General features: G+C 52.4%; 1 protein-coding gene across 1 annotated transcript; it reads left to right on the top strand.

Moving 5' to 3' along the window:
• Positions 1-6,347: 6,347 nt before the first annotated feature.
• KBTBD13 (kelch repeat and BTB domain containing 13) lies at positions 6,348-9,385 on the top strand. The gene has a single exon (XM_032623515.1). It carries the CDS (start codon positions 6,550-6,552, stop codon positions 8,056-8,058), a length of 1,509 nt encoding a protein of 502 aa, XP_032479406.1. The 5' UTR covers positions 6,348-6,549; the 3' UTR covers positions 8,059-9,385.
• Positions 9,386-17,562: the final 8,177 nt, after the last annotated feature.

The following is a 17,562-nucleotide window of genomic DNA, read 5'->3' as shown; positions in this document are numbered from 1 at the left end:
CAGTCCCTCTTGCCTATGATTCTGGGATTGGTGGATGAGCCTGGCAGGGTCACCTGTCATTCCCCTTGAAACCCGGGGTAAATCTGGTCATGCTGGAAACAGGGCAAAGGGCTGACATGAGAAATCTGGACATTTAGGATCTAGTGCCCGCTCTTTCACTGGGTGACCTTAGGCAAGTCATCTCACCTCTTTGGGCTTTGGTGTCCCCATCTATAATACTAAAGGAAGGGGGAAATAAATCCAATTCAAGCCTAATGGAGAGTGACAAGATAAACCCTGGGTTCCATGACTGAGTACTTTCTAGAACCCTGTGGGACCTCTCTTTTGGAATACACTCCAGCCTTGGGTGGAGAAAGATATGGGAGTCTCAGAGACTTCTCACTGCAACCCTTCCCCTTCCAACCCCAAACCCCTATCCTCCCATAGCTAATCTACCCACCCATGTGCAAAAGAAACCAGGAAAACCCAGGTCAGCAGGCAGAGGGTCTGGAGTCAAAGCCTGATGGTAATAACTTCTCCTCAACCAAGAGAGAAAATTATTTTCCAGGACAGGACATGAATACCGACTCAGCCTAATAGTGTTTCTGGGAGATCATGGTAAACCAGCTGTGTTATTAAGACTCTAAGGTGTTGGGAGGAATTTGTTTAGATTACACCCACAGGCCAGAATCGCTCACAGAGCTAATGGCCAAGGGTTTTCCTTTGAGTTGTAGAAGGAGAAAAAGTGGGAGCCAAGTTCTAGCCACATCCCTGGGCTGGCCCTAGTCCTGAGAGGACAGACTGGTTCTGGGTGGGGCTATGGGGAGATTTGGTCTCACCGGAGAACTGCTAGAGAGAGGGCAGGCTGTGGACCCCCAGAGGCCCAACTGGGAGTAAACCTGGGCTCTGCTACTTCCCCACTTATGTGATTCTGGGGGAGTTATGTTCCTTATCTTTAAGACTCAGACCAACCAGTAGATGGGAGCTGCAAGAAGGCAGGTTCTAGCTCAGTGTGAGTGTGAACTCTAATCACCTGAGCTGCCCATAGTTAGAAGGGACTGCTGTCTTTGGAAGAAGTGAGCCCTCTGACTCTGAAGGTAATCAAGGGGGTGACACTAAAAGGAGGTGTTGTAAGGAGACACCACAATGATTTGCAAGATGGAATGAGATGACCTTAACTCACTTCTATTTAAAAGATTTGAATTCTTTGCCAGCTGGTTACTCAGGCCCTCAGCTGTGACCGCTAAGTGCCCAAAGTCTGCCCCTCCTACGAGGCTTGGGAGGAAAACAGTGCCCATCTCACAGCTGCAACCACTCCCATTCCCCATCCTCAGCCTCCTCATCTGTGGGCTGCTTGTCCAGCACTCAGAAGTGCCCATTGTGGACCAGAAAGGCTCTTGGAATCAGTCACTTACTGCCAGACTGTGGAATAAGCTACTTTGTCCATCTGGGCCTCAGTTCCTCATTTTATTACTCCCTGTACATTTTTTTCTCACATATCACTGTATTCTCAACCACTACCAACAGTTCCAAAATCTATCCAAAAACACAAAGGACTTCCCTGGTGGTCCAGTGGTTGAGATCCTGTGCTTCCACTGCGGGGGGCACGGGTTCAATCCCTGTTCTGGGAACTAGGGTCCCACATACTGCGTGGCGAGTCCAAAACAAACAAAACAAACAAACAAATACAGTCAAATAATTATGGAAATTTGATATAGGAAATTTGAAGTGCTGAGTCAGACCTAAAAGATTAAAATATAAAAATTTCAACATTTCCACCTATGTCATTCCCTGGGGGGTACAATTTATTGAAAGGAATAGTCATTGTTTTTATACACAAATACCATCACCAAATTATTGACCTGTCTTGGGGATTTTTTAAAAATCTATGAATAATGTTGAGCTGAAAGGACTCTGATTTAAAGGATTTGAAATACACGTGTTTGGAATTCCTACCAATGAGAAATCACCATTGACTCTCAGGTGCCCTTCTTGGTCTATTTTTCAAAGACCCCAAACTCATTCAGAATTCCCAGAGTTGCAATATAATTAAATATCTATTAGACTAAGCCAATATGATAATAATCTCCTTGAATTATTCACAATGCTTAATGCACTTCTCTGTTTTTGTTTTTTGGGTTTTTTTTTTTTGTGGTATGCGGGCCTCTCACTGTTGTGGCCTCTCCGGTTGCGGAGCACAGGCTCCCGACAAGCAGGCTTAGCGGCCATGGCTCACGGGCCCAGCCGCTCTGCGGCATATGGGATCTTCCCGGACCGGGGCACGAACCCATGTCCCCTGCATCGGCAGGCAGACTCTCAACCACTGCGCCACCAGGGAACCCCCACTTCTCTGTTTTTTATCCATCTGTTCCTTATTATCATACTAAGAGGTAGTTATCACACCCATTTCATAGTGGAAGAGTTACAGAGACACCTCGTCTTTAAAATAGGGATGATATTAAGTATTAGATGAGATAACATGAAAATATTCCACCTAGAGGTTGGCCCATAGCCCAAAACAGCAAATGATAGTTCCCTGCACTCCTCTGGACATGAATAGCTCACGCTTCTCACCCAACTGCCAAGAAGCCACAACTGTTTTGTGACCAGGAATTTGGGCACTTTGGGTCAAGAGAGAGGTTATTCTGCTAGGGTCAGTATCCCAACCCTCCTTATCACCACCTCCCCACATTTGAGGCTCTTATAAGAGGCCCTGGGGCCCTCGAACTGCAGAGGATGTGGCCCCCCACCCAGCAGTGGGCTTGCAGCAGGTGCTCAATAGGTGGCTTTGGACTGAGTGGGGCACATACAGGTCTAGACAGGTAGGACTAGATCCTGCCCTTGCCACCCACCCCTACTCCCACCCCCAGAAGCCATTCCACATAAAGCTAACCTTTTGGGACCCCTTTGTGATGTCACTGCATTCCCTGGAGGCACAATATGACAACCACTTCTGTGATTTTTCAATTATAAATTCAGATGTCAAAACTGAACAGAACCTTAGAAGTCAGATCCAAGCTCCACTTTACAGATGAAGAACTGAGGCCTGGGGAACTTCACTGGTGGTCCAGTGGTTGAGACTCCGCACTCTCAATGCAGGGGCCACAGGTTTGATCCCTGGTTGGGGAACTAAGATCCCGCATGGCATGGCCAAAAAAAAAAAAAAAGAACTGAGGCCTGGACAGGTTGGGTAGCTTTGCAAGCCAGTGGTAGGACCAGCATCAAAGCCCAGCAGGAATCCTGCCTCCTAGTCCAGTGCTCTTCTTCAGGTCTAGGCAAGCTCATCACTACCCTGTGTGCAGAAATACCACCATGGGTGGCAAAGGCCAGGGGTCACCCATCAGGCAGGAGGGCCAGGAGGTCACAGTTGGAGGGAACTTCAGTCTCATATGGTTCAACACCTTCATTTATAGTGGAGGGTCGGAAGGGGAATTGTGCAGGGTGGTGGAGCTGGGCCCAGTCCTCCACCAGATTGCAGGCTCTCGTGGGTCAGGGGTTGTGTCTCCTCCATCAGACTGGGGATTCCTACTTAGGTTAGGGCTCAGAAGTCCACCAGATCCCTCAGTGTGCCAATCACTGCAGATAGAGAGATGTACAAGGTGGGGCGTGTGCTCTAGAAAGGCTCAGGGTCTGACACAGAGCCACTTTCCTTGCCTCCACCCTCAACCTTGCTAAGTAGAGAGGGAGGTTGGTGTGGGGTCGGGCAGAGCCTGGGAACTCCGTGGGCTGCCCACAGCCATGACAGTTTCCTTGTCCTCTCCAAGTCCCAGAGGGACATTTGTTGTCCGGGTGGAGGAAACTCTCACCAGCTGCAGAAAACACCCCACTGGGGCCTTGGGCACAGGGCCAGAGTGCTGATCCTGGACTCAGCCTCAGAGTCATGACCCCCCACCTTGGTTGACCCCCTCCGCACTTCCTGGCTGCTGAGGGTGGGAGCCGGGTGTGTGCACTAGCCCTCCAACCCACTGAAATCAGGGATGGACTTGTGAAAAACTGGGACTGGGAGGGAACTTCAGCCAGTAGGGCGTTCGTGCTCCTTCCCACTCCTGCTCTCAGGAGAGGTGCAGGAAGTGGTTCTGTCTGTCTACCAGTTACTAGGTGCCAGGAACAGGCCATCTGGGGAGGGAACTGTGGCCCCCTGGGGGTCAGCCCCTTCCCCACCCGCCCCTGGCAGGAGGCAGCTGCTTCCCTTCCTGAAGAAAAGGCTGATGCAGGTGAGGAGAGGCACCTGGGCTGGGGCCTGGGGTCAAGTGGACGGGGTTCAATCCATCCCACATCTTCATTCATAACCAAGGCAGAGCCCATTCCATCTCTAGGCCTCCCTTTCCTCATCTGTGAAATGAGAACAGTCAGACACTCTCCCTATCCTTGAGACCATTAGCAAGGACAGAGTCAGGACTGGGCACGGCAGAGCCCACTTTCCTCCAAGGAGGGGCTGTCATGCTTTCAGCCAACGTCTAGCCTCAGGGAAGGAGAAAAGCTGGCAGAGGGCCTGGGATAGTATCCGTGGGGACTCCTGCCCACCCCCTCTATCTCTTCCTCCTCTTCCTGTCTGGTCTCTGGGGCAGAGTCTTGCATATATTTCTGGCTGCCGCCTCCAGGCTTCTGGCTTCCCAGGCTCACACAAGTGGTCCCCACATCCCAGCCCTGCTCTAATGGGGTGAACTGGGTGGGAGTCCCCGGCAAGAAAGGCACACTTGTGTTGGGTCTGCAGATTCATACTTGAGGATCTGTGCATGCGTGTGTCTTGGGGGGAGGGAAGTTCTCCTGCTCCCTTCCCAAGTACAGCGTTATCACTGGGAGCCACTGAGCTACCCCAGCCCTCCTGAAGAAGACCTGCTGCTGAACATCTCCTGAAAGGCAGATACATCCTACACAGGGCTGGGCCTCAGTTAACCCACCTGTAGAACAAGGTAGCAGGAGAAGATAATCACCAAGCTCCCTTCCGGCTGACATTTTGGAACCCGGAGTCTTAGGTGGTCACCCAGGGAAGTTCTGGGCAAGGTGGGCAGCAGAAGGCCTGGGGCTGTCTGCGTCCAGACCCTGGGCAATTCCCTGTCTGATCCTCTACTGTAAGTGAAGGGGGTGAACCATAGGAGACTAAAATTCCTTCCAACTGTGACCTCCTGGCACAAAGTGACTGCCCAGCATCTGTAGCACAGGGAGGAAGCAGAGCACAACGGTTAGAGACGCAGGCTCTGGGGTCAGACTGGCTGCACTCCAGTCCTAGCTTTGCTGCTCTCTGGCCATGTCATCTCGGGCATGTGAGTGAACCTCTTGGTGACTCAGTCTCCTCATCTGTGAATTTAATAATATCTGACTCATGCATGCTGTAAGCAATAAACGGATTATATCTATCAAACGAGGGGAAATAATAGTTATTTTCTCACCTGATTGCTGCGAGGATTATAGACGTTCAGGTGCTGACAAAATGCCTGACAGTGCAATTTAAGTGTTGCATATTATTTCAAGAAGCCTGTCTCATTCCCATCCACAGACATATAGTCTCCTCAGCAGCCCCACTTTCCTTTTCCCAAGATCTGAGCTATACAGCAATGGACGAGTGGGCAGTAGCAAGAGGGGAACAGACACCAGCTTCCCACACCCATCCCGAGTCAGGGAATACGTCCACATTCAGGGACTTACTGAACGTTCACCTGTTAACCACGCATTTTTACAGAGAAGGAAATCGAGGCTCAAAAAGAGATTGGTCTAGGGGCTTCCGTGGTGGTGCAGTGGTTAAGAATCCGCCTGCCAGTGCAGGAGACACGGGTTCAAGCCCTGGTCCGGGGAGGTCCCACATGCCGCGGAGCAACTAAGCCCGTGCGCCACAACTACTGAGCCTGCGCTCTAGAGCCCACGAGCCACAACTACTGAAGCCCGTGTGCCTAGAGCCTGTGCTCTGCAACAAGAGAAGCCACCGCAATAAGAAGCCCGCACACCGCAACAAAGAGTAGCCCCCTGCTCGCCGCAACTAGAGAAAAGCCCGTGCGCAGCAACGAAGACCCGACGCAGCCACAAATTAATAAAATTAAATAACCATTAAAAAAAAAAAGAGAGATTGGTCTAGCCCAGAGTCAGGGGCAGAGGCCCAAGCCAAAAGAAAACCTACTCTGGACCCCAGCCCAGCCCACTCTACGTGTTCCACCTCTGCCTCTCCCTCGGGCACCCAAGTACCCCTGCCCCACCAACCGAAAGCGTGAGCTAGGTATTCATCCCGTCCTTGCTCTTTCCCAGCTGAATGACCTTGAACAAGTCATGTAAATTCTCTGAGCCTCATTCCGAACACTGTACAGACACTGTCGAAATACCGTGAAACAGGTGTTATTATTGGCCCCATTTCAAAGAAACAGAGGGCCAGAGTTAGGGTACCTGCACGAGGGCTTACAGCTGCTTTAGTGCAGGTTAAATGGGATATTTTGTAAACTGCCCTCATAGTGCCCTGAATGCAGTAGGTGCCCGGTATATGGTCACCATTATTACTATTTTTCTTACGGAAGTGAGTGACCCGGCAGGTCTCCAGATGCCCTCCGGGCCCTCGGCCATCCAGCCCGCTGGCCACCACATCACATGAGCCGTACTATCTTTAGCCAGGAAGATATTTATATGCCCCGGGTAAGTTTTTGCTGGTACGGGGGAGCCCCGGAGTCGGTGACCGCTGCATCCAGGCCCCCGGAGGCGGCCTCCGCGCCTGGGCCCGCCATGCCGCAGGGCCCTGGGGTCCTGATGCAGGTGTGGGTGGGCAGCCAGCTCTTCCAGGCCGACCAGGCCCTGCTGGTGGAGCACTGCGGCTTCTTCCGCGGCCTCTTCCGCTCGGGCATGAGGGAGGCGCGCGCGGCCGAGGTGCGCCTGGGCGCTCTGAGCCCGGACGGCTTCCGCACCATGCTGCAGGTGCTGCGCGGCGAAAGGCCGGCGCTGGCAGCCCCCGACGAGCTGCTGCAAGCCGTGGAGTGCGCCGCTTTCCTGCAGACGCCGGCGCTGGCGCGCTTTCTGGAGCACAGCCTCACGTCGGACAACTGCGCGCTGCTGTGCGACGCTGCCGCCGCCTTCGGCCTGCACGACGTCTTCCACAGCGCCGCGCTCTTCATCCGCGACAGCGCCGGCGAGCAAGCGGCCGAGCTGGCGCTACCCGAGGCTCGCGCCTACGTGGAGGCGCTGCGACCCAGCAGCTACGTGGCCGTCAGCACTCACGCGCCGGCGCCCGGCTTCTTGGAGGACGCATCGCGCACCGTGTGCTACCTGGACGAAGAAGAGGACGTGTGGCGTACGCTGGCCGCGCTGCCTCTGGAGGCCAGCACGCTGCTGGCCGGCGTGGCTACGCTGGGCAACAAGCTCTACATCGTGGGGGGCGTGCGGGGCCCCAACAAGGAAGTGGTGGAACTGGGCTTCTGCTACGACCCCGACGGCGGCACGTGGCGCGAGTTCCCCAGCCCCCACCAGCCGCGCTACGACACGGCGCTGGCCGGCTTTGACGGCCACCTTTATGCCATCGGGGGCGAATTCCAGAGAATGGCCATGAGCTCCGTGGAGCGCTACGACCCGGCCGCGGGCTGCTGGAGCTTCGCGGCCAACCTGCCGCAGCCAGCTGCCGGCGTGCCCTGCGCCCAAGCCCGCGGCCGCCTCTTCGTGTGTCTGTGGCGGCCAGCCGACACCACGACCGTGGTGGAGTACACGGTGATGGCAGACGCGTGGCTGCCCATAGCCGAGCTGCGGCGCCCTCAGAGCTATGGCCACTGCATGGTGGCCCACCGCGATAGTCTCTACGTGGTGCGCAACGGACCTAAGGATGACTTCCTGCACTGCGCCATCGACTGCCTTAACCTGGCCACGGGCCAGTGGACAGCGCTGCCCGGCCAGTTCGTCAACAGCAAGGGCGCGCTTTTCACGGCCGTGGTGCGCGGCGACACCGTCTATACGGTCAACCTCATGTTTACGCTGCTCTATGCCATTGAGGGTGGTACCTGGCGGCTGCTCAGGGAGAAGGCCGGCTTCCCACGGCCCGGCTCCTTGCAGACCGTTCTCCTCAGGCTGCCTCCCGGTGCCCGGGGGCAGGTGGCCTCCACGACGCCAGAACTGTGACCCCTGGGCTGGGCTTTAGGAGGGGATGCCCAGAGTCTTCTCTGAGCCATGGCTGAGTCTATTAGACTGGCCTTAGGAGCTGCTGGGAACTTCTCTCTCCCTGCCCCAGGTGAGAAATCGCGGGCCTTGTGCCTTCTGCTTCTGGTGGTGTGAACGTGTCCAAGGATCTCAGGAAGCAACGACTCTGGCATCTCAACCCTCAAACTACTTGGGCTGTCTTGAGAGCTGCTGGGTCACAATGTCCGTGGAAGGGATAGGGGGTAGGATTTCAATAATCCAGGCTTGTGTGTGAATGGGCCAGTAATTGAGCACCAGCTGGGAGTGGGTTAAGTGATGTTAATCAAACTGACAGGCAAGAATTAGGCACCTACTGTGTGCTCAGCAGGGTGCTGCGCCTAATGTGACTGTAGTTGACAGACAGGGGTCCATAAAGCTTAGAGTCTTGCCAAGGACAACAAAAGGTTTACACACATTTGTCTTGATCCACAGAGGGCTGAAGGCAACAGGGCAAAAACAAACAAAAAAACCCAAACCCTGCAATATAATAAAGTCCTGAAGAAATCAGGGCAAAGGGAAAATAGGGAGAGGAAAAATATGTTACTCCAGGCAGAAGGGTAGTAAACTGTATGAAGAAGACAGGCAGGATAATTAGCTGCTAAATGGGGAGATTCAGAAGAGGAGAGACCGGGAAAGCTGGAGCAGATGGGAAGAGTCTGTGAGCCCCGCCTTTAAGGCAGAGCAGCTGTAGATGGAGGCCTTTGGGGAGGCAGTGAGGCTGCACTGGCTTGTAGAGACAGAAACTGAGCTGAACCTGGAGTGAGACCTGTGAGGGAAAAAGGGTTCCCCATACCCTCTAATGGGATGTGGGCCTGCAGGGGAGAACCCAGTTGGAAGTCCCTTATCCACTGCCCTTTTTGTCATCACTCCAGGGCAATAGACTATTAATTTCCATGACTTCAGGTTACTCAAGGTATGAGCCCAATTTTGGGCAGGTCTAACTGCCTCATCTTCCTCACCTGTATCCCTTCCTCTACATTCTACAGGTTAATTCTTTCCTCCTAGCCTCCACTCTTGCCATTCCCTGGACCTGGAACGCCGTTCCTCTTCCTCTCTCTCTGTTGGCTCTGTGCCTACCTTCTCTGTGCAGGGTTGGCTTTTCCCGACGATGGCTGCGTGCATTGCTCACTGGACCCCTGGCTGACGTCCTTTTCCACGTGTGTATGTGCACATGTGTGCAGCCATGCACATATGTAGATAGCAAGAGCAGAGATGCTTTTGTGCTGTCAGCTGAGCTGGGACACTTTCCCACCTACAGAATAAAATGATGATGTCCTCCAAAAGAACATGTCTACACAACAAAAACAGACTCACAGACATAAAGGACAGACTTGTGGTTGCCAAGGGAGAGGAGGGGTCAGGGAGGGAAGGATTGGGAGTTTGTGATTAGTAGATGCAAACTATTATATGTAGGATGGATAAACAACAAGGTCCGACACTATACCACAGGGAACTATATTCAATATCCTGTGATAAACCATAATGGCAAAGAATATATATATGTATATGTATGAGTCACTTTGCTGTACAGCAGAAATGAACACAACATTGTAAATCAACTATACTTCAATAAAAATTTTTTTAAAAGAAAAACATGAGGTCCTGGGATTTCCCTGGTGGTGCAGTGGTTACAAATTCACCTGCCAACACAGGGGACATGGGTTCGATCCCTGGTCCAGGAAGATCCCACATGCCGTGGAGCAACTAAGCCCGTGTGCCACAACTACTGAGCCCACGCACCGCAACTACTGAAGCCTGCACACTCTAGAGCCCGCGCTTCGCAACAAGAGAAGCCCCCACGCGCTGCAAAAGCCCATGCACAGCAACGGAGACCCAACACAGCCAACAAATAAATAAAATAAATAGTTTTAGAAACAAACCAAAAACATGAGGTACTGAAAGACATCAGGCTGTAGAGATCACTAGTTAGGGACCTGCTGCTGACCTCTGGTGCTGACCTCTGGTGTTAGATGAGGACTCTTATCTTGCCTCTAGAGTACCCTGACCCTGGTTTCTGGTCAGATGCCCAGCTCAGTCCTCCAGCCTCTCCAAGCTTCTGGGCAGACTTCTCCGAGTGGTCCTAAGTGGTCTCCATCCTCCAAGACCCAAGGGCCGTGGGAAATCCTGGCCTCATCACAAATGGAGAATGCAGCATCAGCCTGGCACCTCCTGGGCATGGAGCCTAGTGTCTGGGCTGCCCCTCATTGCCTCCTCCCCTGACCTATGTTCCTGTGCCAAGCCCTGGAGAATGCTGCCCTCAGAAGCCTGGGACCTTTTAGGCCTGGATTAATTTAATCTGATGAGTCACAATAATAAATCCTGACTTGGGCATCCTGTGAATGATATGCAAAGTGCTTTCACATCCATCTCCCCACTCCAGCCCTACCTCAGCCATGTGAGTTGGGTAGCTTCTCCCAACTGATGAGATGTGTGAGGTTCAGAGGTCAAGTGACTGGCCCATGCCACAGAGCCCCTCACTTTTTTGTTCTATCGATATGTAATTTTATTCACATGTCAAAGATTTATCTAACTCATTAATAAGGGAACCAAAAGAATGGTAGGGCTGGTTCAAAGGCACATTTGAGAGACAAGAGATCTGTATATGTTGTTGGAAAACATATACTGAAATAAGCTTGCCAAGTACAGGTAAAGCCGGTTGGTGTCTTACAGGGAATAAAAACATAACTTTTGTGGTTCTCTACTGGACTAAATTCCTTTTCATCTTCACATACATGCACATACATACTTGTACATGCAGCTACGTTAGCATGTAACTTTACAAAGTCAGGACCCTAATCAAGAGTAAATAGTAGAACAAAGGCACAGTCTCCTAGAGAATTAAATAACTCTTAGTGCGTCAACTCTGCCCCAGAATCACACTGAAAGGACATGCAGTCCTCCTTTTGCCTATTTTCAAGTTACGGATAATTTTTCTCAACAGCACAGACCGCTCTCCTCCTTGCTCACTCCTGATCAGTGCTAAGTGCACTTGCAGTCTTGAGATCCATTAGCTCATCTGCTCTCTCAACCCACAGAGCTTTGTTTGTCGGCTTTTAGAGCTGGCTGCGTGGACCAGCCCAGACAGGTCTGCTGGCTCCAGCGTTCGGTCGTCCTTAGGTCTAGACCAACCCTTCCTGAGACGCCTTTTATGTGTAATAAGCACACAGTGTTCACAGAGAGCGTTCCCACAGTGGACTTATTTAAGCTTTGTAAGAATTTTAAGAAGGTAGGCAGCTTGGCAACATCCCCACTCCCTTCTTAAAGATAAAGGAAAAAAAAAAACCCAAACACCCAAAGGTCGTGGGTGACTAGAAGAGGCACAGGTAGGAAGTGGCAGAGCCTGGCTTTGAACCCAGAGCCATGTGCTGTTTTGTGTCACTGCCTCTCTGCTTGACTGACATCCTGGGACGGACGGGGTAGTTCTGCCAGTCTCCTTTACACTCCCCTCCCTGTTACCCTTCTCTCTGTGCCTCTTCTGCTTGGGGTTCATCTGCCCCCCTGCATTCAGCCCCTTTCCCTCCTCCTCCTGAGACAGAAAAATTAACTGTCCTGGGTTCTCTTGCCTTAGGATCTAGCTGGTAGAGGAATGGCCCCCTTCACGAGGGTGTTAATGACTGAAGGCCCTGGCAGGTATCTGCACTTTGACAGATACTCCCTCCCTCTCACAGTGTGGGGAGGTTTTCACAATCCAGCCCACCTTACCCTCTGGCCTCACAGGTCAGGCTGCATTGTCTCTTCCTGTAGCCTGCCACCCTCAGCAAGGATGGTTACCATGTCTGGTTTGCAGGTGAGGAAATCAGCAGAAAGCTGAAATGGGTCACCAAAAGTCACACAGCCAATCAAGTGGAAGAGCAAGGACCTGGGACCAGGACTTGGGATTCTCAGCCTCTCATACCCTGGCATCCAGACTTGACCACTGCATGAAGGTGTTTGGGGATGCGAGGCAGCTGCAGGAGGGCAAATTACAGAGATACTTAGAGGTTACTAAGCCCAGAAGGCTGGGTTTGAAATCTCTCTGTGCCTGCCCAGAGGGACACTCTAAGAAGTTTGTCCTTCCAGAGAGATCTACACACACACAAACACACACACACACACACAGGGCTTAATGCAGCAAGGAGCATCTTCCTGAACCTCCATGACAGCCCTGCAGCCCCACTCTCTGGAGCTCTCTCCAGTCTTCTACAAACTTTCTCCTTCACCCTGACTCTGGATACCCTGCACCCAAGCTTTCCTCTCCCTGGGAATCATCCTGGTTTGCTTACATAGCCTGCCTGACAGAGGCAGAAGGAGACACCAGCCCTTCCTACACTCTACCCAGGGCCTGCTTCCCTGCTGGCCTCTCTTCGGCCTGCTCATATGGGCAGAGTCAACCTGATGATACGCCAGCCAGACCCTGTTGCTTTCCTGCTCAGACCCCTGGGTGCTCCTCATCTCCCTTGAGTGAAAGCCCAAGTCCTTTCAGGATCCCCTCCCATTTCCTCCCTGACTTTATCACCGCTCTCCCCCTGGCTTCACTGCTCTTCTTCAGGTACCCCAAGCACGCTCCCACCTCAGGGTCTTTGCACCGTGACCCTCTGCCGGGCACACCTCCCTCCCTTAGCTGCCTGGCTCACTCCCCACCTCCTATGGGCCTTTGCCCAAATGTCACTTTCATTCTGAGGCCTTTCCTGACCACCCTACGTAAAATCTACCTCCCCCTTCTCTGCGTTCCCTACTCCTTTTCCTGTTTCCTTTCTTTCCATAGCATCTAGCATCATCTCCTATGCTCTATTTTTACTTGTTTAGTGTGTGTTTCCTTCTACTAAAGTTGAGCTCCATGAGGGCGGAGATTTGTGTCTGTTTGTTCACTGCTGTATCACCAGGACAGTGAACAGAACACAGTAGGGGCTTAATAAATTTTGAATGAATGAATGGTGTTCAATGGATGTCAAAAGAATAAATGAATTAATCACATGGTCAACCAATCAAAGGAAAAACCCATAGAGAGAGGCTGTCGGATTTCAGAGGAGAGGGGTATCATTTCTGGCAGGGGTTGGGGTGGGCGGGTGACTAGGGGAGACCTTCATGAGAGGGTGCACAGCACACCGTGGGAAGAGTGGGATCTCAGCACAGCATCAGCTCAGAGGCCGCTTCTCTGGCTCCAGTGGAGGGGAGGGATTGGAAGTGCTAATCATCCCATGAAGAATTGCTCCTCTTGGCGGTGGAATACACACAGAGCTGGTATGTTTATTTTCCTTTGGCCCCAAACAGCTGGGCCTCTTTTTCATCCTAATTGCTTTGCTTCAAGTTGCTGTCACTTCCCAGGAACAGTGGCAAGTTTAACTGCTGGTGGGAGACACAGCTGTCGGCAGACAGGCCACCTCTGAGCAGGCCCATTGTGGCCGTGGAATACGGGACGCCCATGGAGGGGGGTCTCCCGGGACTCATCCCAGCAGTGTCCTCTGAAACCCTCATGATTCTGCCGCAGCTGAAGTGGGGCGCCTCTCTCTCTGGCAACTAACAAAAGGTAAAGGGGTCCTTTTGTAGGGCTGCAGGGTCTTGGAGCAGGATATAAGCATCTCATCTAACCCCTCTTTTTACAGGGAGGAAAGGTAAGTTGGCAGGGGGCGGGGCAAATAACTTGCGTGGAGACACACAGCAATGCAGTGGACCACTCTGAGCTAAGACCCACATCTGTAGAATCCTCTTCCCGTCACACCATGCTGCATCTCTCGTGTTGCCTTCCAGGACACCCATGAGTAAGATTCCCCAAAATGACCCATCAGGCCTTCCCTCCCCGATTCCAGACCTCCATCCTTACTTTTTCCAGTAAATATCACCCCCTCTTGCGTCACATTAATTCAGCACTCTGCTTTCATTCAGCAGATAGAGACAAAGGACTTGGTCTCTAATGGTGGTATTTGGGCACCTGGGCCCTTCACATCACACACACACACACACACACACACTCACAATTTTGACAACTCTAAGGGTGGCCTTATGACTTTGGCCCACTGTGCTTTTCTTTCCAGTAACATATTTTCATTCTCACTGGAGCCTTCATGGATGGGCCTAGCCCCACAGTCCTGATTAGCAGAGGGAATTTCAGGGGCTCAGAGAGGGGGCGAGTGTTGGTTTGGGGAGGAAACAAGGTGCTGAGGCTCTGCCTTCTGACCATGGGAAAGTCTCTTCACCTTTCTGATATTAAGGTGTCTCGACTCTAGACAGGGAGGGTAATTCCTGTCCCAGAGGATGGTTATGAGAGTCAAATATGACCTAGAGGCTAGCACAGGTTATGCTCACCATCCATATTCCTTTCTCCTCCCTCCCCCTCCTCACCCCTTATTGAGACCCTTTCTGTGAGACAGGCATGGGTGGGATGAGCCAAACATGGCCCTGCAATCCACGCATTTATCACTCCGTGAGGAAGCAGGATGGCGGAACAGGTAAGCATCGGCTTTGGCATCGGGAGACCTGGGTTCATATTCCGGCTCCATCACTTGCCAGCTGTGTCATCTTGGGCAAACTCGGTTTCTTTATAAAACGTTGAGGATGATAAGGCTTACCGTACAGAGTTGTTGTGCAGGTAGATCACGGGAAGCCCCTGTAGCTCTCCCAGGAGGGAGGGAGGTTGGAGCCTGAGTGTGAAGAGCCTTGAACGCCAGGCTGAGAACGTGGGCCTGTTCTGTAGGAAAAGGGAGCCATAGCAAAGGTTTGAGGTGGAGACTATGGAAGATGGATATCGTGCTTCTCGAATTCCAATACCAGGTCCCTCGCCCGCCCTGCCTACCCCTCTAGAGCCACTCTCCCCTCCCCCTGCCTCCCGCCCCAGGAGGCTGCCCTGCTCTCTTGATTTTGGCTCCCCATGGGGGCACCTGAAGAAGACAAGGGGTAGGGAGGAGTGGGAGGTCCAGGGACTTCGTTGGTGGCTCCCTCCTTTGCCGGGCTGCCTCACACTGACTTTTTTTCCTCCAGTGACCAGAGTCACAGCTCCTGTCAGGTCGCCCTTCCCGTGCAGCCCTCTCAGTCTCCAGGTTGTGGTGGCCACCTCTCCCCTCCCCCTGCAGGCCTGGGGGTGGTGAGAGACCCACTGTTGCCAGCCCGGCACTATCCCTATAGTAGTAGCCTCCGTCTCTTTCCTCAAGTCTCCTCTAAGGACGTGATCTGACTTGCCATCTCTTTCCTGCCATGATCCGTGCCCTGTTCGCTCTGGCTCTCGTCTCTCTGGGCATCTGTCACCGAGTGGCTTGGTTTGCTACAGCAAAGGATACAGGCTTACCTCGCGTTACTGCACTTCACTTTATCGTGCTTCGCAGATGTTGCTTTTTTTTTACAAATTGAAAGTTAGTGGCAACCCTGCGTTGAGCAAGTATCACGCCATTTTTCCAACAGTACTTGCTTACTTTGTGTCTCTGTGTCCCATTTTGGTAATTCTCACAGTATTTCAAACGTTTTCATTATTATTATATTTATTATGGTGATCAGTGATCAGATGTTACTGTTATAATTGTTTGGGGGTGCCATGAACTGTGCTCATATAAGACTGTGAACTCAATGGATAACATTAGTTTTTATGTTATTTTCCATAACATAACATTTTGTGGAAAAACCCAAACGGACTTTCTGGCCAACCCAGTAGAATACAATATAGTGTAAACATAACTTTTACACGCACTGGGAAACCAAAAAATTTGTGTGACTCACTTTATTGTGATATTTGCTTTATTGAAGTGGTCTGGAACCGAACCCGCAATATCTCTGAGATATGCCTGTTCTGGAAAATGTCCATCTCAGTATCTTGGCCTGATTACACAGTGATGGGAATCAGAGAAACGTCTTACCAGAAGGGGTGGTGCCTCAGTGACCGGAAGCTAGGGCCTTGCCTCCCAAGCCACTTGAATTTGAGGGGAAAAAAGTGACCTTTAGAAGCTCTTGGAGGAGTGGCTGGGAATGAAACCACCAAATGCATGAGCTCCAGGGAGCACAGCTTCTGCTGCCCCCTCCCAAGTGAGGGACCAGGCAGGTCTGCAGCCCTGGCCACTAGGCAGGGCCTGGTTCTCCACTGCCTTGGTCAGACCTGACCTTTACTAGGTTTAACCAAGGGGTCCTGAGGGGGACAGCAGGGAGCCCTAGAGACATTTATTCCAGGCCCAGCCCTGCCACCCATTTGCTGGGTGATGTCGCACCCGATGCTCTACCTCTCTGAGCCCCACTTAGCATCTGTCACTGAAGATGACAGCCTTTGGTGCACACATTTGCTGTGTGGTCAAGTGAGGGGATGTGTGCACATGTTCACTGGTGGTCAAGTGAGGGGACGTGTCTGCAGGCCCGTGTTGAGGGTAACCCAGTGCTCCAGCTTCTAGCTCAGACTTTCTGGATTCTAACTCAGTTCTAGCACTTTCTGACCAGGTGACCTTGGGCAGTTCTTAACCTCTCTGAGCCTCAGGTGGCATCTGTCAATGAAGACTGTTGGGAGGTGAGCGAGCTAGTACACAGAAGGAGCTTAGGATAGTACCGGGCCCACAGCAAGTGTCAGTAAACCCCAGAAAACTTTCCACCCTCAGGCGAGGTCAGTGGGTTATCTTGCCAGTAGCAGTCGCTCTGGCTTCAGATGGAGAAGGCAAATAATGTCTACATGGTGTGGTTGGGAACCTCAAAGAGGGTCTTTGGCCTTGAAAGCATCTTTCACCATTCTTCCTGGTTGGCCATTATCTCCAGAGTGTAACCCCGGGACCCTGCACTGTCTTAGGGTCATAGGCCTGGTGGGGTGGAAGGGCAGGCATGTGAGTCCTCTCGCCAGACACTGAGACGGTGTCATCCCTGTGATCCTTGGGCCCCAGCCCCTGTACCCGAAGGCACTGAACGCTTGGGGAGCTCAAAATACTTCTCTTAGCTTCAGCAGCAGTGACCTACCTTGAAACCCGAGAACAACTATCACTCAGCCATTTCCTTGGCCACCTGCCCCCACGTAGCCTGGCATCGGGGTGGGCAGAGCAAAGCTGCTCATCACACAGACAGGACTGGTCACCTTCTTGACCAGCAGTGCCCACCCCTCTCCTCAGAGCTCAGCCTGGTCCACCACAGAGAGCATGGTCACTGCTTCCAGCCTGCTCAGGGACAGTGACCCATGCTTGTTTCTGTCCAGCCCTGCTGCCATCAAAAAGGGGCCATGTGCTCCCCAAAGGAGCACATCACAGGGCTCATGAGCCAACTTGGACCTCTGTCCCTTCCACGGAGCACTAGGGGCCTCGTGCATATTAGCACCGGCACCCTCCCAGCAGCCACAGGGATGCCTTACTCTGGTCCCAGAGTAAGGACCTTACTCTGGTCCCTTACTCCAGGCTCTGAGGGGCTGGGCACTAAGGAATGGGGACCGGCTGCCTTTGTGCCCTGAAACCACTGTGCTGATAGTGTCATCCCAAGTACCCAGAGCTTCCCTTAATACTTTCTGGTGAGTCTTTCACCTGG

This window comes from Phocoena sinus, chromosome 2 (assembly GCF_008692025.1).
Source record: "Phocoena sinus isolate mPhoSin1 chromosome 2, mPhoSin1.pri, whole genome shotgun sequence".
NCBI lineage: Eukaryota > Metazoa > Chordata > Mammalia > Artiodactyla > Phocoenidae > Phocoena > Phocoena sinus.
Note: the sequence above shows the minus strand (reverse complement) of the source record. Positions and strands in the feature narration are given on the sequence as shown.